The 25658-nt window shown below is 37.2% G+C and overlaps 1 protein-coding gene across 3 annotated transcripts in view; it reads right to left on the bottom strand.

Annotated features, from left to right (window-relative positions):
• Positions 1-21632, bottom strand: part of FHY1 (Haloacid dehalogenase-like hydrolase (HAD) superfamily protein) — a 190296-nt gene extending 168664 nt beyond the window's left edge. For 2 of the 3 annotated variants that reach the window (XM_089791784.1, XM_089791782.1), the window contains exon 1: positions 21242-21629. In XM_089791784.1, the coding sequence (XP_089647910.1) occupies positions 21242-21498 (257 nt within the window). In that variant the 5' untranslated portion in view covers positions 21499-21629. Of the gene's footprint in view, positions 1-21241 lie in introns of all 3 variants that reach the window. The other variant, XM_089791785.1, reaches the window with a different exon arrangement.
• Between the last annotated feature and the right edge of the window lie 4026 nt (positions 21633-25658).

The raw sequence follows: 25658 nt of genomic DNA on the forward strand, positions 1-25658 counted from the left end.
ATATTCAACACAAAATTGGTGTCCTGGATTTGCCAGACCCGAAGTAAAGAAGTACAATGGACAGAATAGAGTAAGGGTTGATTCCTAGCAAAACAGGAAGGCCAAGTAGGGAAGGTCTTTCACTTTCGATATGGTGAAAAATACTGAACTCCAACAAGAATTTGGAATACAAAGAAATAATCCCAAATTGCATGCCTACTACTACCTACATGTTGTGCTTAAATACCCTTCGAAGAAACTTCTCAACAGTTTACAAAGATAGCCAATGGCCATACCTATGGAAACAATTAAATAAAAATGGGTCCAAGATATACTAAATCAATCGGCCCATTAACAAAGGTTTAACTAAATATTTATTTTATGACGGGAACATTACATGGTCTAACCTACTTAAGTAGGGTTACTTGATTTTTAGTTATGACAATAGCCAACACTAGCATCATCATAAACATCCTTGGTACCCAAATTCTACTTTTTGTGTTACAATACTATCAAACTGATCTAATCTATCCTCTTTTTGCTTTATTTGTTAGTCTGTTCTTTCATATGTCATTGTTGTTTTCTTCATGTGTGTGTCATTTATTTTCTTTTGTGAATGTCATCAGAAGTCCAGCCGTTCTGGTTCCCTTGCACGTTTGATCTTTTATGGCAATTAACGAGGGTACTCCGCTGTCAGAGAATGGTGAAAATAAAGGTACTAATGTGAACCTGACTGCACAAAATTTTCCACCAAACATTCCTGTGGCAAAGAAACTTTTCATAAGGCTGTTATCACTGATATTTTTGTCCCGGTGTGCCCACCTACAGCTTCGTTTGATGGAAAAATCTCCAGAGATACAAATTTGGAAGTAAGCAAACAATTGGATGTCAGAACCAATGGATGTGGAATGGAAATTGAGTGCAACATCGAAGATGCAGGTTCTAGAGGAGGAGAAGAGGGTAAGGCTCATCCTGTTGGTTTGAAAACTCCCTCCCTCTCTCCAAACGATGATATGGTAAGAGCTATTAAGAATGAGCAATCTATATTGAAAAGTGTTCCTATTTTTTTTGTTTTGTATGGATAACAAATTTCTTCCTACACGTAAATTTCTAGATGATTGGATGAACAATGTGTGGGGGCGTAAGCTTAGAATTCATGTGAGTTTCAGCCGAATAATTCAAAGGGGGTTTTTGTTGTCTTTCTTAAGAACCATGGCATGCAAGAAAAAACCATCAAGAAGGGATTTTAAAATGTAGGTCAGGCATTGTTTAGGGCCTCCCCGTGGAACCCTAAAGAAGATTTTGAGCAAGTTTTGGCTAGGTCTTCTCCTAATTGGTTGGAGGTCAAGAACCTCCAACCAGAATTCTAGCCCTTTCTTACCCAAATTCTTAAGCCTATTGGTTCGGTTTTGGAAGTTGAAGAATCCAAAGTAACTCCTCCTCATCATAATGCTCGAGTGTTAATTGCTCTTCAACTTGAAGTTGATATACCAAACCAAATTGAAATAGAATTGAAAATTGAGTTCTTCATTTGGGAAATCTCCTTGGAAATCTTGTAGCCTATTTTCATTGTAAACTTAATGGCCACAATAAGAAAGATTGCCTGGCCTTGAAGAACATTTAGAGATATTTTTCAGTTAATCATGAGACAAAAGATTCTCAAAAGGAATTGGGCTTGCACCCTCTTGAGGCTAATGCAAGCCTTAATATCATAATATCTCTTGCTAGCCCCCTCTATGAGGATTAGTATGATGTTATCCAAGCAGGATCCTCCTCTGTTTGTATTCCCCAAACCCCCCGCCAGCTGTTCCCCTAAGCCCCCCCTAATCTGATAGCTCCACCTAGGAAGAACGCTCAGCAAATTGCCCTTGAAACTATTGCTGCTAGGGCGAAAACATTAAAAATGCTAATGCAGTATGTTTGATGCAGACCAAATCCCGACCTGAATAATCCCTTGTTGTTGATCCTATTGAAGGCACCATCCTAACTAGTGAGGAGGGTGGACAGTTCCAAGATGTGGTTAAGAGGAAAAGGAAAACTTCTAGTAGGCCTTCTATTTTGTAATGTCCCCTTTTCTAGGACATTAGAAATGTTAAAGGCATATTATATATAATATTAAAATTGACTTGGAGAGCATAGACTCAAAATATAAAAGGTCAATTTAATGTTATAAAGTGGGCAAAAGGGAAAAGGGAGATAACATGAAAAACCAAGAGGGAAGTCGAACAGTCACAATTGTGGGGTTAAAAGGAGAGACTCTTTCATTTGGGCATGCTTGGTTTTATTATTCAGATTTCAGTTTCTCTCTTGGAAGAGTAATCGGAAAGCTTCAGCTTTCAGCTAGTATGAGGACATAGCCCCTCGTGCCAATAGACAGTGGACGCAAACCCATTGTCCTTGGAGACGTCACATCTTAAGTTTTCCAATCTGACTGTAAAGCTGATTTAGGATTGGACTTTTAATGATGGTTATTGTATTGTTGTTGTATAATGCAATAACATGTTTTAAGGAGATTGTATGAGAGTTTACTGGTTTAATACTGTTGGTTTGTAATGCATTTTATATGCTTGAATCTTGAATATTATTATGAGGAAGAACGGATTAATATCTTATGGTAAATCTACTGGTTTTCTATTGTGTTTCGTAATACATCTGACTATATTCAAGTGTTGAATATCAGTTTGAGGAAATAACCAGATAAATATCAGTTGGGTTATTTCTTATGGTTTACATTGTTGGTTTATTTATGATACAATTTCATATGTTTATGACCTAAATGTTATTCTGAGGAAAGACCAAGCAAATATCCAGTTTGGGATATTTCATATTTCTAAAGCAAAAACAAATGCGGTTAAACACAAGACCCCACAAGTGCCTAAATGCTTTAATAGGTTGTATCAGAATAATAAACATACCTCATAATGATGAACCTTAATATTAATAGCTGGAATTTTAGAGGCATGGAAATAGCTGACAAGAAATACTTGGTGAGAAAATGGTGCAACTCCCTTAAGAACAAGGATATTATTTGTCTGCAAAAGATTAAAGTGGTTGGCAAGCAAGTTGCTTCTAATCTTAGTCTTGTCCGGGACAAGGCTAAGGCCTTCTAGTCAAACCACGATAAGGGTAAAGGGGGTATTGCCACTCTTGTTGGGTCTAAATTTAGTCAATGTATTATTGATAATGGATGCTCCCCTTGTCACATGGAAAATTCATGATGATATATTGGGAATTTGTAGTGTTTAAGCTTCAAATGATTACAGGGAGAGGGCTGGACTGTGGGAATGGCTCTATGCCTATCTTCCTACGGCACATTAAATTCACTAGTGATTTTCACATAGTGGAACAGCCTCCTGATAAAGACATTAGGGCATGATCAAATAAAGACATATGCAGAATTCATAGAGAGATTGATAGAACAATTTGATGGGAAAAATCCCGAGCTCAATTTCAAAGATTTGGCGCAACTGAGGCAAACTGGATCAGTAGATCAGTTCATTGCGGAGTTTCAGAAACTTTTTGTTTTGGTCACAAACAATTCCGAAAGAAGGCGGATCATGCTCTTCATGGACGGACTAGCAAAGCCGCTAAAAGGTTGGGTGAAGGGATTCAATCCGTCTACCCTGTCGGAAGCAATCAGTAAGGCACGAAGTATGGCATCGTCATCGACATCATCCTCATCCTCCCGAAGTCACTCACATCTGAAACCACCGACATTTCCGAGGGACAAACCTCCACCCAAGAAGTCGCCGTTGGATGAAGCTACCCAACAAGAACTCCAAAGGAAGAAATTGTGTTTCAATTGCAAGGGACCTTGGGAGCCTAGCCACCAATGCCTCGGGAAAGGGAAGATCCACTACAATGAGGTCATATCTGATGATGAGGACGAACACAAACAGAAAGAAATGTCGGCTGAAGATAACCAACCCTACCATGACACCAACATCAGTCTGAACCATACGGAGAGAATTTCTACTTTGGTACAGTGTGGAGGAGCTATTGCATTGGCTAGCAACCCGAGGTGCACAGTTTTTCGTGTACGGGGTACCCTTCAGGGAGAAAGGGTTACGGTGATGTTGAATAGCAGCACGACTCGAAATTTTATCAACTCATCCTTGGTAAGACAAAGAAGTCTCCCTACGGAAGCGCACGCAAGCTTTCAAGTCAAAGTAGCCAAAGGGACTTTCTTGCCCTGCACACATCTTGTTCCTCAATTGAGCATCACAATGGTGAATCACATGGTAACTAAGCACTTCTTCATAGTGGACCCGGTAGACATGGAAGTTATTCTTGGCATACAGTGGATGGAGACCCTTGATGAATACACCCAAAGTTTCAAACAAATGGACTTCACTTTTGTGGTTGACGGAAAGAAGGTCGTCCTCCGAGGAATGGCGAATGAAGGTCCGAAGGAAGTTTCTACGCATCGGATGGAGGCAATCTTTCGGCACGATGACATTGTGTGGGCTGCGCATTGTTTCATCTCGGCAAAACCTATAAAAGGGCAAAGAACACCTCCACAGGATGATGAGCTCCAAGATATTTTAAGTAGACATGAAAAGGTTTTCATGGATATTCCTCTTGGCATACCACCGCACCAAGGGTTTGAACACACTATCAAGTTGGAACCAAGGGAAAAGCTGGTCATAACCAGACCGTACTGCCACCCCAAGAAATTTAAAGATGAGATCGAAAGGACAATTCAGGAATTGCTAGAGAAAGGATGGATTCATCTCAGTTCCAGCCCATTCGCATCATCAGTAGTGTTAGTCAAAAAGGACTGGACGATGCGCATGTGTGTGGACTACCGCGTGTTGAACAAGAAAACAATAAAGAATAGGTATCCCATTCCAAGGATAGATGAGCTGTTGGATGAACTGCATGGTGCGGTCTACTTTTCAAAAATAGATCTTCGATTCAAATACCATCAGATCCGAATGAGGGAAGAAGATGTGGAGAAAACGGCTTTCCACTGCCACTACAGGCATTATGAGTTCCTAGTCATGCCATTTGGATTGACCAACGCACCTGCTACATTTCAATCATGCATGAACCTCATCTTCAACAAAAAATTGTGTATCTATTGGTATTCTTTGATGATCTTATTTATAGCGGGACATGGGAGGAGCACCTAAAGCATCTGAATGAAGTTCTAAGTATCATGGAGGAACAATCCTTGTTCGCCAAGCAGTCCAAATGCGAGTTTGGTATGACAAAGATATTGTACTTGAGGCATGTTGTCAGTAAATACGAGGTTCAAGTGCATTAGGAGAAGATTCGGGCTATCCTCGACTGGCCTCCCCCAAAATCACTCACCGATTTGCGAGGATTCTTCGGACTGTGCAGTTACTACAGGAGGTTTGTTAAAGGATTCTCTTAGTTCAATGCACCTTTAACAAATCTGACGAAGAAGGGGTCATTTCAGTGGAACGAAAAGGCACAACTCACCTTTGATAAGCTGAAAGAGGCCATGAGCACTTGTCCGGTACTAGCACTACCTGACTTCACTCGACCGTTCATTCTGGAGTGCGACGCGTTCGAGGAAGGCATTGGAGCTGTTTTGATGCAAGATAGACATCCCATCGCTTATGGGAGCAGAAAGCTTACACCAGCAGAATGCCTGTATTCCATTTACAACAAAGAAATGTTGGCCATCGTGCATGCACTAACCAAGTTCCAGCAGTATCTGGTAGGTGCCAAGTTTGCTGTCCGTACAGATCACAACAGTCTGAGATATTTTCTGGAGCAACAAGACTTAAACGAACGGCAACAAAAATGGGTAAGCAAAGTTCAAGCTTTTGATTTTGACATTAAGTATGTGAAAGGAAAGAACAATGTTGTTGCAGATGCCTTGTCCAGAAAACCCACCATCTGCTCATTACACCAGATTTCAGCTGACTGGAAGGCACATCTGCTAGTGGAATATTCCAAGAATACATTTGCCTGTGAAATAATGGATGGCCACACCCACGATAATTGGTACAGAGTGGTGGATGATCTCATCTACTGTAAAGATCGGATACACCTGGTGCCGAAATCCAAATTGAAGTAGAATATCTTGAAGGAAGTACGCAACTCACCTCTGGTTGGACACCCCAATTTCCTCAAAACCTACAGAAGTCTTCGAGAGAGGTTTTCATGGAAGGGACTAAAAGGAGACGTGTTATAGCATGTAAGAGAATGTACGGTCTGCCAACAGAACAAGTCCGAACACACTCTGCCTGTCAGGCTGCTACAGCTTTTGCCAATTCTCGAACATAAGTGGGAAGTATATCAATGGACTTCATAACAGGTCTTCTCAAGGTGAACGGAAAGGACTGTATCTTCGGGTGATTGACAGGTTGACAAAGTATGCACATTTCTTCGCCATCCCCTCGGACTTTCAAGCTGCTCAAGTTGCCAATCTATTTTTTAGATAAGTCTTTCGCCTGCATGGGTTACCCCGAAACATCGTCAGTAATCGGAACGGACAATTCGTAAGTATCTTCTAGACAGAATTATTTCGGATGACACGGACAGAATTATCACCAAGCACAAGTTACCACCTGCAGACGGACGGTCAAACCAAGATTGTGAACAAATGGCTCGAAGGCTACCTTCGGAACTATGTCTCGGCACAACAACGAGCGTGGGTAAAATGGATCCATCTGGGGGAATATTGTTACAATACCACGTATCACATGTCTATCAGGATGACACTATTCAAGGCTCTATACGGGTACGAACCCCTCTCCTTCATTGACATAGTTCTGGGTGACAATCGCACTTCAAGGGTGAGGGACTAGCTCTAGGAGGGGCAAGACATACTGAGGAGTTTGAAAGAAAACTTACAGCAAGCACAAAATCAATAGAAGGTGTACGCCGACAGACGCCGGATAGAGAGGAGTTTTGAAGTGGGGGATCTGGTCTATCTCCGGCTTCAACAATACCAACAGTCTTCATTAAAGGGAACAAGAAAGGAGAAATTGAAGCCACGCTTTTATGGTCCCTATTGTGTGATTCGTCGCATTGGTGAGGTAGCATACGAACTGGTACTTCCGCAGGGAAGCCACATTCATAATGTCTTCCATGTTTCTTGTTTGAAGAAAGCTATAGGGCAAAACGTCACAATCACTACCAACCTTCTGCCACTCAATGAGGAAGGGAAGCTCATTTTGGAACCTGCTGAGATCCTCGAAGTATGTGAAAAGAGCCTACGGAACTGAACTGTGAAGGAATACTTGGTGTACTGGTGACACCTGCCATTAGATGACGCAACGTGGGAAGGCGAGCACATTATCGAGCACCCGGCATTGCATTTGCTTGAGGACAAGCAAATTTTGGGATGGGAGGACTGTAATCTTCCTGTTATAAAATAAATAATAAATTAAACTTTGTAACAAGCCGATTGATTTTATCTTTGACCCATTTTTATTTTTTTTGTTTTCGAAGTTTGTGTCCCTGTCGGCTATCTTTGTACACCCTCGGAAAGGTTTCCCTAACGGGTATTTAAGCACGGCTTGTAGGAAGTCCGTAGGTATGTTTTGGATTATATTTTTCTGTACTGCGGATTCTTGTTGGAGTTCGGAATTGTTCACCATTTCGGAAGTGAAAGATCTTCGCTATTTGGCTTGTGTGGTTTCAATTGGATTCAACCCTCACCCTATTCCATTGGTGCTCAACTCGATCTGTATCTAGCAAAATTGGAGTGCTCTCATTATTTGCAAATACTTATCAACCTGTGAATGTTCTTTCATACTTGTATGGGCATTGTTTGGTGTTCGAAATCTACATTGTTGTTTGCCATTAATTAATAATATCAGTTAATGGTTTATGGTGTACGGCTCTCTCTATCCTCCACCTGCAAATCACACCTTCTATACCATTGTTACACAACCTACCCATATGGCACAAAACTTAGTCCAAATTGCCCTCCATCTAACTGTACGGCATTCCCCTTGCAGTCCATACAGTCACCCACTATACATATACGGCTTCACATAACATCTGTACGGCCCTCCCTCCACTGCATCCGTACAGCCTTTACTTATTTATCCCACCATACTATTTCACCGCACAGCATCTTGGTTCCACCATACGACTCAAACAGCGTACGGCCTTCTTTACCGTACTACCTCCCACATAGCCCGTATGGCCTTCTAAATACAGCACAGTCCTCATCTTGCCATTGTATGGCCTCTACATCTCTCTTCAGCCACTGTACGGCACCTCTAGATTGCTTTGCTCATTCATAGGGACCTCCTGCAAGAGCCTATTCGTATCCATTTTGGAAAAATAAGTCTACAAATCACTCCATTACTAGCCAAAAACACTACACTCATTCTACATCATCTTTGGAGATGATTAGTTTTTTTTTAAATGGATATATTTCCTTAAACTAAAAGAGTCAAATGAAGTTCTATCCAAATTCAAAGAATTTTAAGCCTTAAGCAAAAATCAAATTGGGAAGAAGATCAAAATTTTAAGATCTAATAATGGAAGAGAATACATCTCTGAAAACTTCAAAGAATTTTGCATATCTGTTGGGATTAAGCGGGAGTATATTGTACCATATAATCCTCAACAAAATGGAGTAGCAAAAAGAAAGAATAGAACTATCATTGAAGCAGCTAAGGCCATGATGTATGATCAAAATATGCCTACAACATTCTAGGCCGAAGCATCCAATACTACAGTATACATTCAAAACAAATGCCCTCATGCAATTCTAGGAAACATAACACCTGAAGAAGTCTTCTTAGGAAACAAACCTGATCTAAGTCACTTACGAATCTTCGGTTGTTCTGTATATATTCATATCCCTAAGGAGAAAAGAACTAAACTGGAGCCCTCAGGAAAGAAAGGCATATTCGTTAGCTATTGGGATTCTTCCAAAGCCTACAGGGTATATGTGCCAAGGTCAAGGACAATTGAAATCAGTAGAGATGTCATGTTTGACAAAGATATTGCATATAAGACTTCTAAAGATAAAGAAGAACCCAATGATGATTTTGTTTCTAAGGATAATGAAAATTTTATGATTGAGAGGCACAGTGGAACAGAAGACAATGGACCCTTGGCACCCAACCCTAAGGACAACTCAAACTCACTCAATTAGAAAAGACCTTTATGGGCAAGGAGATGTTTGAAGAAAACAAAGTGACCCCTAATGAAATACTTAGAGAAACCAAGAAGACAAGGAACAATTCATGTTATGTTACTCATATAAATGAGCCCACTAAGTTTGAAACTTTTGATGTTGAAGATGCCCTAAAATCCCAAGCCTGGAAGGATGCCATGATTGAGGAATATCAATCTATATTAAAAAATGATGTTTGGGATATTGTGTTGAAACTCAAAGACAAATCAGTTATCTCCTCAAGATGGTTATTTAAAATCAATCAGGCACCTGATGGCAGCATTGAGAAACACAAAGCCAGATTTGTGGCTAGAGGATTTTCACAGAAAGAAGGAATTGACTATGATAAAATATTTTCTCATGTTGTCCATTACGCATCAGTCAGAACCATTATTGCAATAGGTGCATCCAAAGGTTGGAAGGTACTTCAAATGGATATAAAGACTGCATTCCTAAATGGAGTCATCAATGAAGAAGTATACCTAGAATAACCAGAAGGGTTTGTTATTCATGACAAGAAATCACATGTGTGCAAACTAAAGAAAGCTCTCTATGGTCTAGCCCCCAAGGCATGGTTTGAGAGAATAGATAGCTTCCTTATCAAATTAGTGTACTCAAGAAATGAAGCAGATTGTAACATATACTTCAAGAAATCTGAGGGAGATATGCTAATACTAGTTCTCTATGTTGATGATCTTCTGATAACAAGCGAAGACCACCTTATTGTTAAATGTAAGAAGGACCTCATATCTAAATTTGAAATGAAAGATTTAGGTCTCCTACAATACTTCTTAGGATTAGAAGGCAAAAGGAAGACTATATTTTCCTAAACCAAGGAAAGTATCCTATTGACATATTGAACAAATTTGGCATGATGGACTACAAACCATTATCCACACCTATTGAGACAAATCTTCATAAACCCAAAACCGAAGCACATGAGTCTGAGGCCATTGATCCTACATATTACAGACAAATAATTGGATACTTAATGTTTTGGTGAACAACAGTCCTAGTATTTGTTATGCTACAAATGCAAAAAGTTAGATTATGTGTGAACCTATAAAGATTCATCCCATGGCAGCAAAGCACATTTTGAGATACTTGCGAGGCACTATTGGACTTGGTCTAAAATATGACAAAATTGAGTTGCAGCTTCATGGATTTTCAGATTCTAATTGGGCCGGATGTTCTACTTATCAAAACAGCACTACGGGATGTTGTTTTAGTCTTGGATCTGCAATGATATCGTAGTTTAGTAAGAAGCAATCTTCTGTCACTCTGAGTTCCACCGAAGCAGAATACATAGCCACATCTATGGGAGCTCGAGAAGCAATATGGTTAAGGAAGTTACTGGTTGGGCTATTTGGGAAACATCTAAAACCTATAGTTATACATTGTGATAATTAAAGTTTTATCAAACTCTCAGTAGGACCACAGATCCAAGCATATAGAGATACCCCTCCACTACATCAAAGATATAGTAGATAAGGGTGTCATCAAGTTGGAATATATCAACACTAAAGAGTAGTCTGCCGACATATTCACCGAACCTCTTGCAAAGTTGAAAGTGGAATACTTCAGAGGAAAATTTGGTATGATAAAATTGTAATTGTAATTGAAACTCCAGATATCAAGAATCTTAGTTTTGTGTCATACATATATATATATATACACACACACACAAATATATATATAAGAGTTTCTATTGTGCACATGTGTTTATTTGTGGAAGGTGACGATCTTTCATTTTGTGAGATGTTAGGTCTCTATTAAAAAGTGAAGACTTTCACAATAGATTGACCTGCTATCATAGGCTTCATTTAAATTGTTGTCCCAGAATGTACCGGATTGTGTGATAACAAAGGTATCGTGGTTGACTTCATTTGTTGTCTCGAAATGAGCTAGAGATCATGTTATCACTTGTGTTGATTTTTTGATTCATTGCCACGTTATTGATTCTGGACTGTGCTAGAAACTATGACAAAAAAGAAATTATGATAGACTACATTAGTCCTAGAATGAACCGGAGATCATGATTCTATCAAGATTATTGTCTAGTACACTATAGTCGGTATTGTCTCGGAATGTGTTGGAGATCAGATGACTAACATCCTTCAAGGATGTCTGTGATGATGAGAAATCTTAATGATAAGTTTGGTAAGAGTCTAGGTCACCATCTTGTGAGATAATCGTATCCTCCCTCGCTATGTCATGGGGCTAGACTTTGGACATCGGATCAACGATGTATTCATGAGATGGAGTAGGTAGTTTGGTAGAATAGCTCGGCTAGACTGGATGATCTTGGCAACTTAGATGTTTTAGCGACAAAGGCTGAGTTGTTTTGAGATTGGCCCAACTGGGGTTTTGTCAAGACTTGGCGACATGATCTCATGATTTGTGTGAAGCATTGGATTGAGCTGACACGGGCTTGTGGATAATTGAACTAGGTGAAATAGGACCCAGGGTTGGGTGTTTAGTCTTTCTTGGGCGTTGCACCATGCAACCAACTTATGTGTCGTGGAAGTCAAATTATTGCATCAGACTAATTCAGGCCTATTTCATTGTATGTATTGGGCATTGGGATAGTGCCAGCCAAGATAGCCGTTATTGAGTGCTTGGTCAATGTAACTAGTCGTTGCATTAATTCAAGAGGCAAGATAAAATGGGTCAGGACCTATTTTGCATAATGGCTAGCACTGGGAGTTTACCCAAGGCGTTCCTATATAAGGAGGCCAAGGTGATTCATTTGGAGGCAAGCAGAAGGCAGAGGCAGAACGAAGTTAGTGTTCAAGCAGTAGAAGAGTTGGAGTGCGAGGACAGCGAAGTGTGCATAGGAGCAAAGGCGATCTTTGAGGCCGAGCGGACTTGGCACCTTGCTGGGATTTGCATCCGACCAATATTTGGGCTTGGAGTTAATAGATTGGGTGACAAGGAATTTGAAGAGCAATCGGAGTAGCAAAGCAAGCAGCCGTGCAAGAGTTGACGACTGGGTCGAGATGTCTTGAACACCGAGTCGCAAGATTGCGTACCCCTTTGGTTTCTTGATTTCGTGTCATATTTGTATGAGTCAGTGCACTCATCTTCATTGTAATAGCTGGGAGCAGCTAAGACTGTTTAGCTCTTTCATATCTAGAGAGATCTGTATTTGTGAATATAAGATCTGTCTTTATATATTGTAACCGAGTTGTGCATATACTAAAGAAGATCTGGGTGATCTGCCCCACCCAAACAATTGGTCCATATTCTTGCATTCTTGTTTGGGACTATGCTGGTTTACATTGCCATACTGATTTTTGCATCCGTGGTATCCAATTGACACATTCCACCATGCCATTGCATTATTTAAGTCAAGCTTGGGAGATTTTTAGCTTCCGCACCGCGTTAGGAAAAGGCGTAGCCCGGAACCCTTTGTATTTTGAGACAATGTAGCCAGTGCCAAACGGTCTACTTCCAAGGACCGTTATAGTTAAGAGGGAGTGTTGAATGTGTAGCATCAGTCAAATATTTAATGTCTGATTATTGCTCAGGAAGTTGAATCTATACATGCATGTATACATGTATATCCATATACATACATACATACATACATATACATAGACACACACACACATGTTTGCATAGCAGTATAAACTGATTATTCAGATGGCTATGATGCCAAGTGATCAAATTGTGTAAACACCATATACAATCTGCACATACTGTTATCATGACTGAGGATTGTGTATGACTTTACAGTCACACACGATCTGCAAATATTATTATGAATAGATCACAGTCATCGCCGATGGAAATCAGACTCCTTCAATATGCCACCAGCAATCATTATATAGTTAATGGTTTGTTAGATAAGGTTTGTAAAGGGTGCCTCATGTAGAGGCATGACCTTACAGGCCCAAATTGCACATAGAGTCATGTCTCTACATGAGACTTGTCCATTCAAACCCATATATATATTGAATTATGTGGATTGCTAGAAACATAACAATAGACTCATATTATTACTAGTGATCTGCATATACATACACCTGCAATAAACAAGGACAATATCAGTATCATTCATTGTATAGTTTGAACACAAGAATAATATATCAGAGTAATCCTGAAGCATCATGTACCTCTGCTACTGTACTATTGCAGAATAGAAGATTTTGTAAGCATCCACATTCACAGTAATCAGACAATAGAACACATCACACCTTAAATTCTAAAGAGGATAAAGACATGTTCACAGATCCACTTCAGCAACAAGAAGACATGGACAAGCAAGAATCAACAATTGTCCCTTCAAAAAGTGAATGCCTAAACTTTCAAGAGAGACGCAAGGATGAATTAGATGTTTGCATAAATTTTGTCAAGCCAACAGTGGTTGATCAACTATATGAAGATGGAGATTCTACCAATGATACTCTGAATGAGCAAGCTCTACAGTTGGAGATGCAGATCAGTAATAGCATGGTCGCATATGACTCTCAACATCAGGGACCAGCACTTTTTGAAGATGCCAAGGAAACGTCAAGGGATCATGACAACTTTCTTAGCAACTATGGGGAAGGCATTGTTTATATCAATGTAATATACGCATCATTAAATAAAAATAAAATAGTAACATTTGCATTTGGGGTCCCAATTGATTCATGTATATCTCGGGCCCATCTTTTATTTTTATCGTTGGTATGAAATTCCTATGGTAAAATCTAAGAGAATGTCATTGTAAAAGAGTCTTGAGAGTGAATTTATTCAAATGACCTTTTAAAAGTCATCAAGTTGAGTAAAATACATTGTAATACATCTTCCATGTACAGAAATCTAAGAGAGCAAAAAATCTTACAGAAGAAAGTTGTAACATCCAGCAGGTTGGCGACTCAAGGATGCTAGGTTCATGCTCAGTCTGAGAAGCTGGTGCTTTTGTTGGAGTTGGTTCTCTCAAGCAAGGAATTTGGTGATTCTTTAGGGTTGGTGCTCTTAGTACACATTTTTTATTTGCGAGGCTAGATTAGGACAGTATATCTGAGCAGCATTTCTCACTGTAGTCTTCACCCATCCTGGGTTTCCCATGTATTCCATGTGTTGCTCCTTCTATGTACAATTGCATTTCTTTTAATTCTATTTTTCCAGTTTATCAAAGTTATTAAGGATCTAAAATATATATCATCTACTGATTCACCCCACCCACACCCCCACACCCCTTTCCCCTCTGTCATGTCCCCTTTTTAGCGACACAATTCCTACAGTAGATTTCCCTATCATCGACTCTCGTAGGCAAATGAGTTTGGAGAGAGAGTCATCTCGTCGTCAGGGGATTGCATTTTGCTACATCCAGTAAATGGGGCTTACATGTTCTAATGATGAATTAAGATTGCACTTTTAATTTAATAAAGTTATTTAATTTTTTTTATAAAGTTATTTGATAATAAAAGTGCATTATAATAAGATATTATAAAAGACGATTCTGGAAGCTTCCAGTAACTTCTCAAAAAAGTGAATAAATAGAGGACAAGAGGCAACCATTTGGACAAGCGGTTTTGTGGATTCGACTTCTATTTCAATTGGAGCAATTTGTAGTCATCTGGTCTGCAAATTCTCAAATTATCTTTGGGAACGAAAACTCCCATTGATAAGCAATTTTGAGGGTGTGGAATATCACCCGAATTATTGCAAATTGGAAGTGATATTACAGTCACTTCACCTGGACAGAGATCTGTGGCCTAAGGCCAATTTATGTGATTTGTTGTCCATTGGAAGATCAGTCAGAAGGAATTAACTATTGCAGGATTGGAGGAATTTGAAGGGGAAAAATAGTAGCACATTGGTGATCAGGAAATTCTCCATACCTGGTCCGAAGTACATGCAAAACATTACCTGGTCTTACCTGAACTCAGACAGCACAGTCTAAGCAGAACGATGGGAGGGTCGAATTATACTTAGCCGGCAATAGGAGCAAATTGCAGAAGGGCAGGTCGGAAAGGGGAAACATATTGGAAGTTACAAATCCGAACATTCAACTATAAACCCTCGAAATGGAGATGCGAAAATGTGATCGGGCGGAAGTCTGTCTTCTTAATTAATTTCGGCGATTTTTTTAGTAACCGTGGCCATTACTGACTCCCGCATGAAGTCTGGGAAAATTATTGTAAAAAATCGCAGAAGACAATAACGTGTGCAAGAGTTAATAACTCGGGTTTGATTTGGACCGACCACAGTCAAATATTGGGCGATCTCCTTTAAACAAACAGGGACAAATCTGAAACTCAATCCGACCCAGTCTGGACCAGCTTGAAGCAAGAAATCCACCGTCAGTATTTCATATGGAGGTTTGAACTTCAGGTTTTGATACTATTTGAAATAAATCATCTACTCTTTGTATCAGACTTGTTATTCATTTCCATTGAATTGTTATTGAAGAAGAGCTAGCTATTCAGTTATAAATTTATATTGTTGGTATTATCACTTTCCATTGAACTGGTTATTGTTGGCAAATTGTCTTAAAACTACATTTTTCTTCCTCATATGATTGCCAAGTATTTTTATAAAAAAGAAAAGAATCTCCACAGTCTAGTATTGTCTTTAGAAGCTATTGTCTTTAGAAGCCTCGTGGTAAGGGTCATCTCACCCTCTCAATAGAAGAATTATGTTCTACATAGACCCCACCTCAGACCATATATTTTAAAACTGTAACCAAAAGTTGCTTTCAGATTTTCAGCAATTTGAAAAGTGACTGATAACTTGTCACTTTAAATGTTTTGGTTCTTATATTTATTTGAATTCAATTAATCCACTTGAGGATTTTTTTAATTCCATAGTAGTTAAATGGTAGTAATAAGTAGTTGTGCTTGATAACTACCTTACCAAGTTAAAAAAAGTGATCATTCAGTTGTAATGACATTTTAGACCACTAATCAACAATTCAAAAAGTGACTTAAGCCACTTTTAATGTTTCAATCTTCATGCTTTAAGACTAACTTGAGTTCACTCAAGCCACTTCGAGGTTTATTCTAATTGTGCAATATTTAAAAGGTGATTATATAATTACCTTTCGGAGCTCTAACAAAAGTGACCTTTCATTTGTAATGATATTTTGGACCACTAAGGCAAGAGCTATGCATTGTAATTTTTTCTTATGAAAAGGTTAAGCTTTCTAGAAATAAATAAGAACACCTAAAAATTGTTATGTCTTGAGGCCTTTCTTTCTTTGACCTTGATCTTGTAAATTGCTACACAATCTTTCACAGGTCAACTTGCTTTGTTAGTTGGCCTACAGATCATTTTCTTTCACGGTTCTCTACATTGTTCTCCGTGTAATGTTATAGAATGCATGCTCGATTTCCTACATGGAACTTTATTACTATTCCATATAAAGTGTTATTTCGTTTTACATTTATTTGGGTTTATATTTATTTAAAATGAGGAATCTTTCATTTGTGCAAATATGTATAGATAGATAGATAGATAGATAGATTTTTAATGTCCGCAAGGCTAAGAATAGCCTACGGGACAGCCTTCCAACTAAAGCAGCTTTAGTAATTCAGATCTTTTTTTGTGCAAGCTGATGATGAGCCCCCCTAACTTCTCATTGTACTACTCGTTAAATAGATTGTGCCAAGAGCTTCCAGATATAATATCCGCAAATTTGAACCTAATGTCCTTGTACGCATCACATTCTAACATAAAGTTTTGTTCCGTTTCCACCTTGCCAGCATTGCAAAACATGTAAATTCTCTCTTCCCAAGACTCTTTTGGCCTCTTCCACTGACTGGTCTCACATCGGAGTTGATGAGAGTTGGTTCTGAGCTGTGCAATGAGACTTTTAGCTCTCCAAGAAATGTTGGCCCCTATGTATGCCTTTTGGAGTTGATCACATGTGGGGTTGAACTCGCTGATATAATAAGCTTTTTTCCTTCCAAGTCCATTACCTAAATCTTCTTATAGAATTTTGCCATAACAAAGAGCTTTATTTCTTTATTATTAGCGGGATGCATAATAAAATGGATACTCCATTTGCCCATCCACTTTATATTTTGTTGCATCCATGTCTTTTTATGTTTGCACAAAGTATCATTAAACACCATTTTAGGTCATCTATCTTCACACATTTTTTTCAATTCTTTTCAGGTAGCTAATGAGGTGCACCATAGCAATTGCCTCAATAGGTGCAGCCCCCCACTTCACTTAGCATAATATCATATGAGACGGTGTTCCTAATTTTAAACTGGTTTATAATCCAACGCTTCTGAATCCTCTCAATTTGTTTCCACTGTAAGGCTGAAGTGTCCCGAGCCCATACTTCGCAACCATAAAGAACAACCAGTAGCACAAGGAGACCAAAACCTCTGCCTCCCGACACCTATTTTGAAGTACATAAAATGTGTTCCACCCACCCAATAATCTTTTCTTTCTACAACCTTCTCAACTTAGATTTTTGTTGAAGTCTATCCCAAGGTATTTATACTCTATAACCTCCTCAAGTATGCTGCCTTCAAAATAGAACTTATGCTGATGTTGTTTTTTGTTTTTTGAAAAAATCATGATCCTAGTCTTGCTGATATTGACCTACATCCCAACCATTTTACAAACGTGCTCAAGAGAGAGTAGATGTTCTTGCAAACCACGAGCAGATTTCGCAACCAAAATGAGATCATCTACATAAATGAGCAGCCTTATTAAAAATTCACCTAACTAGATACCTTCATCATTTTGCATGTCTAACCATTCCTCAAGTTTGTCAATATATAGACCAAACAAAGTAGGAGATAATGGACAGCCCTATTTGACCTCTATATCACTCCTAAAACACTTTGAAATGCCATCTGAAGTTCTCATTTTGACTTTTACCTCTTCATACATTCTATGAAGAGCAGCTCTGAGATTTGTAACGATCTCCAATTCTTCCATCCTGAGCCAGAGCTTGTCCCTAGGGATAGTGTCAAAAGCCTTTTTAAAATCAACAAAGCAACAAAAAACATGAGAGAAAAAACCTCGCGCTTTCTCTCTCACGTTTTTTCAATGATATGCCTCAAGGTGATACAATGATCAATTGTTGAGTGCTTTGGCCTAAAACCAACTTGCCCTTTTGCACGTTTATGATTTTCCTCAGCCCATTGCTGATTCTATTTTCTAGCATGCTGCCAAAAAGTTTTGCAAGCAGTGGGTTGATCATTATGGTTCTGTAATTGGAGGGATTATTAACATCGCCGCTCTTGAAAAGGGGTATAGCAAGGCTAATCATCTAATCTCTAAGAAATCCGTGTTGGCTGATATTATTTAAGATTTCTGTAATGTGTGATGCAAGGATTTTTATGACCCATTTGAGATACTCTGCTTGAAGTTCAACCAAGTCTTTTGCCTTACCAATACCCAACTTCTTAATACTCAACTCAACCTCTTACATGGTGAAAAGGTCTATCTTGTTGTTGATTAAGGATGGCGGATCGACCTCAACCTCTTTTTCATAGAGTTTCTTAGCATACTCGAACCATTGATTGGTTGTAATAATATTTTCAGTTTGTTTCTTTCTTGGTCGTACTTCTCTCCAAAAAAGTTTGGGGTTATTTTTACCAAGAGAGATTAGTTCTTCTCTCCTTGTGAACATAAAGTTAGTTTTTTTCTTCTTTAGGATCTACTTGTACACTTTCATGTCGAGGCTTGTTTTGTTAGACTCTCTTAGCTTTCTCCTAGCTAATTGGCTGGAAAACAGTTTGTTTCAGATTTTCTTTGTTTTGATCTTTTGCATTTGGAAAGAGCCATGTGAATGAAATTTGCTAATACCTGGCTATTACCATCATGTTCGTGCATGCTCTCGCCCTTATATCTTCTGTCAAGTGTGGTTCCGAAGATATCCCTATATTCCAAAGTCAAAAGAATTCTGCCTTGTGATGGAGACTGTTGAGGACATTGGCCTTTTGCACCAAGCTGCCCATTTTCTGTCCACAACAATTTTAGGTGCGGTAGTCTATGATCTGATTTAAGTTCCCATATGTGTTCCCCAATCATAGCTTCTTCGATTCTCTCATATAATTTGTGTGAGCATAATGCATAATCAACCACGCTTGCACCATTGTAGGTGTTGCAAGTGAAATTACCTGATTTTGCCCATCTAATCAAACCATTACAAATAATTAAACCAAAAGTGCTACATAAGGTAATTAATTCTTCCCCAAAATGATTGTAGCCTTTAGCATCGTCTGATATTCTTTCCCATTGGTGTTTATTCTTTTTTGTGAGCCAAATAGGATTATCATTTGTTTTGTTGCTGAAAATGCTAGCTTGACCATTTGTTGTTCTAGCATTGAAATCTCCAACAAGAAGAACATCTCCCCATTGTGAAAATGTAGCGACATCCTTCTTTAGAGCTGCATAAGGATCTTTGTGATCTAAACTGCACTCCTTATATGTTTTGGAGACCTATGGAGCAAAGTAACATACTGCGATCCTAAGAAGAATGTTATTTTCCATGATTTTGAACCATATGAACTGCTTGTTAGTATCTTCCTTTTCCCAATGGATGACATGGCCTTCCTTTTCTTTTACAAGAGTCATTATGCCTCCATGCCCCTTACCATTACTCGCTACCTCATTCCACATTGCTACCTTCCAATAGCCTTCAAACAATGGAGTCTTGCATCCCTCATGTTCATGTGTTTCCACTAGACAAATAATGTCATTGCCTTCTGCAATAGGACCCTTTCCAAGGATAACCCCTGCAATTCCAGCAAACTATGTTTAGAGAGGCCCGGGCTGAACTTGATTGCTATTCGTTTTGATGTAGTATACTTGAAGTTGGGTTTCTATCCCTTGAAATGAATGCTGATCCTAATGTATAGTTGCCTAATGAGGAGTTTTCTACCAATTCTTTGCTGCCCACCTGCTGTTTTAGATTAGAAGAGTGGCCATATTAAGCAATAATTGCCTTTCCCTTGAACAACCATGCTCTTTTGCCTTCATCTCTGGCTGCTCTGATTTTTGCTACTTCCACCCTTCTTTCTTCCTGTTGTCTCAAAGTTAGGTCCTCCTCTTAAAAGAAACAAGAACCCCTCAAAAGCTGTTTTTTGCATAAAAGATTTTGTTTGTCATGAATATTAGGCATAGCCACTTTAATGGGCCTATCGCTCTCGTCAGATATCTTTCCAACTCTCCAAGGTTGGCAGATTTGACCTTGCCAAAGTATCACTTCCTTTAAAAATACTCTCGTTAACTCCAAATTGTGTTCTCGTTCACCATAGTCTTTTACTCCTTTGATGACTATATTGGGTGCCCTAATTTGTCTTTCCCTGACTTCCTTATCATGTGCATTATTCATGTGGTTATTTGCTTCCAAATCCACCCGAGCCAGATATTTGTTGTTTTTATCCCATGTTTTGATAACATCTAAAAAACTCTTTTTGCCTCCTTCAACTTCCCTATTTCTCACCAAATTATTGTGATATAACAACTTCTCCTTGCAAATTATTGTGATTTAACAACTTCTCCTTGCTATGAGATGTCCCAGTGTCTATTGTAGCTTTGCTTGCTGCCAATGTATCCGCTGTAGTTTTGTTTGCTGCCAAATTATCTGTTGTATCTTTTGTGTAAGTCCGTAAAAATCATATCAGTCTGCATTTTAGAGATTAGTATTAAAGGATATTTCCCCTGTCTATAGAGGTGGGACTTGGACCATGCTAGCTGGTTCTAACCAATTTTACTTGGCAAATCTTCGAGGATAACACTATCTTTAATATTCAAGTCTCTAAGTCTATGGGTTTGAACTTTTTATAAACCAAGCCTTATCAATTTGTAATTCACTAAACCCCAAACACGTATAACCGTATAATACTTAAAAAGGAAACCTAAGCAGAAAATAAAGAAAATTCCAAACGAATGTAGTCAGGCTCTTGAAGCCTTTAATGTTTCTTATTGATTGGGTGTTTTCATATCCATCCAGGAATGCTTAAACTTCGAAAATTATTCAATGTTTCTATTATTACAGTTACTGGTAAAATTACAAAAAGGAGAACGCATTACTTCTCTTTTCAATAAAAGTACGGAAATGTGCCCTAATCCCGCTAACGGCATTACTGAGTATATGAATGAATTGAATGCAACTATCCCTCAAAAACGAAAGTACAGAGAAAGGAAAAACAAAGTACGAGACAGAACTGGAGTTTATACCCGAAAAAGGAAGGGATGTCTTCATAAAATGGATCCCGAACAATGGTGTCCATGATATCAAACAGAAAAATAGGCAACTTTCTTTCCTTCGCCATTTTTGGTTCAGTTAAAGATGACGAACACGATAATTTCTGTGATGAAGAAAGCTGAAAATTGTAAATCTTGGGAGATGAAATTTTGGGTATTGATTGAAAACTATGGTAGGAGAATGCGAAAAGACTTGAAATAGGCTGTGTAAGCATCATCATCCTTGCCATTGTTTGAACAAATTCTCAGAGATTATGCAAGGACAGTTTTTAATTTTTGCAAAGCATTTAGATGTTTGTTTATTATTATTATCATTATGCAGTATGGGCTGTGTCAAGTCGTTTAGGTTGTTATCGATGGTGCTGTGTTCCCGGCCTGTGAATTTGTAGCTGTTGCTTCACCTAGAAGTTATCTCTAATTATAGCCAATCCCTAACAAGGGCGCATGCGCCAAAGTTCCGGCCTTCATGATTTTATGGTTGATTGAAGTAGGTTTTGGTTAACATATAATGTATTTAATTTAATTAAATAACAAATAAATAGTAACGAAAAATATAATATTATAGCACTAAATTAAATTAAATTACAGAGTATAGTTAGTATATTATTGAATTATATAACTACAATGATATAAATATATATATAGTAAAAGAATATATAAATAAACATTATAGTATTATGCTAAATTAAAATTAGATGATATCCTAAAGAACATTTATCATACCAAAGATATTTATCAACTAATTATAAATAAGATATACATAAAATTATATTTTTTTTTAAAAAAAAGAGTTAAATTGATTAATTTTAATTATTAAATTATTTGATATATCTTGTTTAAGCGATAAATTCATCCAATTGAAGAAGCTGAATAATATTCTTAAGTTTGAATAATATTCTTAAGTTTAAATCTAATGCATAAAAATAAATAAACATAAATTAATTTAAAAATAACATTTATGCTTTTAAAAATACCAAACACACTTATAATAAATAAAGTTGATAATATACCAAGCTAAACAATTTGAACTTTATTAAAATTGATACAAAATTAATATTATATATTTTAAAGTATAAATTAACAATATCAATATAATAAAGATTATATATGTTAAATAAATGTATAATCTAATAAAATTATATATATAAATAAAAAAATAAAAGAAAATATATTAAAAGCATTGGTTTAGATATGTAGAAATAAAAATAACTAAATTCTAAATTAAACTTATATATAAATTAAAATAAAAATAAATATGAAATTAAACTATATAAAAAATAATTTTTGAAAATTGATAATTTAAAAGAGTTAAAATGTATATATTTGATTAAAATATCTATACTTGAATAACATTTTACAAATTACAAAAACAAAAATAAACATGAATAAAAAGTGATTGTTTTTTTTTTTTAAGTTTATCCACTTGTCAAAAATGTGGAAAAGATAAAATTGAAATTAATGCATTCATTAATAGAGGTGTTAGAAAAATGATTATTTTTTAAAAAAATTTATCCATTTGTCACAGTCACAAGAAAAGATAAAGCTACAATTAATGCTTGCATTAATAGAGGTGTAGGAGAAAATAGTTGTATTTTTGTTGAAGAAAATTGAATTTTTCATTGCCTTTTTTATCATGAGCCAATAAAGTTTTTTAAAAATTGTATTTTTTAATTTTTTTAAAAATGCAAATTAATAAACCTTTTGCAAACATTAGTATATCAATGAAATTTTTAGATTATGGAACTAATATGGAACTTGGTGATTCCATTAGTTTCTTGCCAAAGCAAGAACTAATAATAATGACGGACAAAAAGTTCAATTTCAATATGACTAATACATGAGTATCGTTTGCTTATGTGTTGCATTTGGTTTATATATATAATCGTTTGCTTATTCGCAATATGATGGTAAATTTTTATTATTACTTTTTGAATTGAATATTTTTTAATATTAAATATAAGGAGTTCAAAGTTACAAAAAGGAATTGCAAAGTATCAAAAAAAAATCACAAGAGGCCTAGCCTCACACCAGAGATAACCAACTAATAATTACAAAGAATCCAAAAAGAGAGACAATCTCAGCAACTAGTGGAGCACATCTTCAAAAGTATCAACCCAAGCAATCTAGCCCAAAGAGCCTTCTATCTAGACTATGTTTTTCTGTCCTGAATCTGTTTAAGCATATAAATCATTTCCTTGGTAGTACCATGGTTACTTCTTTTGATTTCCTTGCTCAGAAGGTTAATAGTGTGATTGAAAGTCCAAATGTTGTCCATGTGCAGTTTCTAGAAGTACCCATTCTTCACCTCATTGGCGAAAAAAGTGGCATGACCATCTTTAAGTACTCTTTTGAATTTCACTTTGTCAACTTTCATAGTATTTTGTACCTACAAGAAAAAATTTAAATGGGTGAGACTTTGAAAAGATGCAGTAAGCAATCTGGGAATGTTTTGAAACCTTTCCTCATTTCTGCATTTCCAAATTTGTCACAAAATGTTAGATGAGAGAATGTTCCAAAACATGTTAGTATCCTTTTTAGCATTCATAATAAAACCAGTAATAATTTCAAAAATGTTGAAATTAGAAGGGATAGAGATGCCAAACATCAACCAAACCTCTTTAGCAAAGCTACAATCAAAGAATATATGTCTTCCCATTTCCAGGGTTCTGCAAATGCTGCAATAATTAATATCAGAAAAAAAATTCATAATAGGAAGCTTATCTAGAATAAGAAGCCATTTAAAACATTTAATTTAGGATCAATTGAACTTTTTCATAGCTTATCAAATAATTTCTTCCAGGAGGAAACATACAGATCAGTGTGCCATATTTTATTAACGTGATTGATAATAGATTCACTATGATTAATAACAGAATAAATATTCTTAGCTTTCAGCTTGGTGATGATGGTCCCATCTGGCCATTTAACTTTCAAATAGTTGTTGGAATTAACATAGCAATTAGTGGGAATGTCTTTACTAGCTTTGATAATCATATTATAGGTATTATCTTGAGAGTTAAGCAGGTTAAATTTACTTTTTAACTCATCCCATAAGATAAGTTTATCATTTTCAAAAATATCAATAATTTTTTTGATCCCACGAGTAGCCCAGTGCTTGGCACAGGATCCTTGGGTAAGAGCAAGGGGTTTATTACTCAACTTAAGGTTCCACCAAATGGATCTTTTGCCATGGAGAGTCTTGTCATCATGAAAAAATTTGTTCTTAATGAATTGTCTAACATGGTTCCAGGCTTTCCAAATGGACTTGAATATAACCGAACCTTGAACCATGATAGAAAAATCACCACAAATTAGATCACATAGAGGAAGATTTTTCTAGAATTTGGCTTTCTTGGGGTAGCCCCTTTCAATAATATTTCTAATCCATGGATCATCTCCCTCCAAGGCATGAAAGATTCATTTAGAGGCCAAAGCAAGGCCACTAAGTTTAAGGTCCTTAAGCCCTAATCCCCCAAGGAGTTTGTCAACATGGCATCACTCCCATTTAACCGAATGAATCTTTTTGTTCCCTTTCCCATCAAACCAAAGGTAATTGCGGATGGCTTTTTGAATTTCCAATACGTAGTAGTCATTGACCATCTAGGCAGAAGCATAATAAATATTGTATGAAGAAAGAATTTTCTGGCACACTTGGATTCTACCAGCAAGAGATAGAAATCTATTGTGCCATTTATTAAGTTTATTATGGATTTTTTCCTTGACCCAACTCCACATTTCTTTCAAAGAAGGCTCTATGGAGAAAGGAATACCCAAGTATTTAACAATTTTACAGGGGCCTCCCCATTGGAACCCAAATTTATCAAACTAGCCTGGAGGTTGATCTTTCCATCCAAGACAGATAGATTTAGACTAAGATAAATGAGCTCCCAAAATTTTACAAAAGAAATTAAGTTTATTGATCATGGCTTCAAAATTAGCTTCCAAAGCTTCATGAAATAAAGAAGTAGCATCAGCAAACTGACAGTTAATAATTTCCTTATTATTATGGAGGTTGATACCTTTGACCATAGGGGATAAAGAATTATCCCTGAGAATGTAAATGAGAGTGTCATAAGCAATCACAAAGAGGGTAGGGGCAAGCGGACAACCTTGTCTAATGGATCTTCCCAGGGGAAAGTTGTCTGAGAGCGAACTGTTAATGTTGACCTAGGCATGAGCATCTTTAAGAAGCAATTGAACAATTTTAGAAAAGAAAGGCAGGAAACCAAAAGCTGCAAGCATCATAGTGATAAAACTCCACTCCACTCTATCATAAGCCTTTTCAAAGTCTAGTAAGAACATAGAGACATTTTGATTGGAGTGCTTGGCCCAATCAAGAGCTTCCCAACTAGTAATCAGATTCTCCAAAATGTATCTACCCTTAACAAAA

The sequence above is a fragment of the Cupressus sempervirens genome, chromosome 7 (assembly GCF_028749045.1).
Source record: "Cupressus sempervirens isolate cs-2001-9-10 chromosome 7, ASM2874904v1, whole genome shotgun sequence".
NCBI lineage: Eukaryota > Viridiplantae > Streptophyta > Pinopsida > Cupressales > Cupressaceae > Cupressus > Cupressus sempervirens.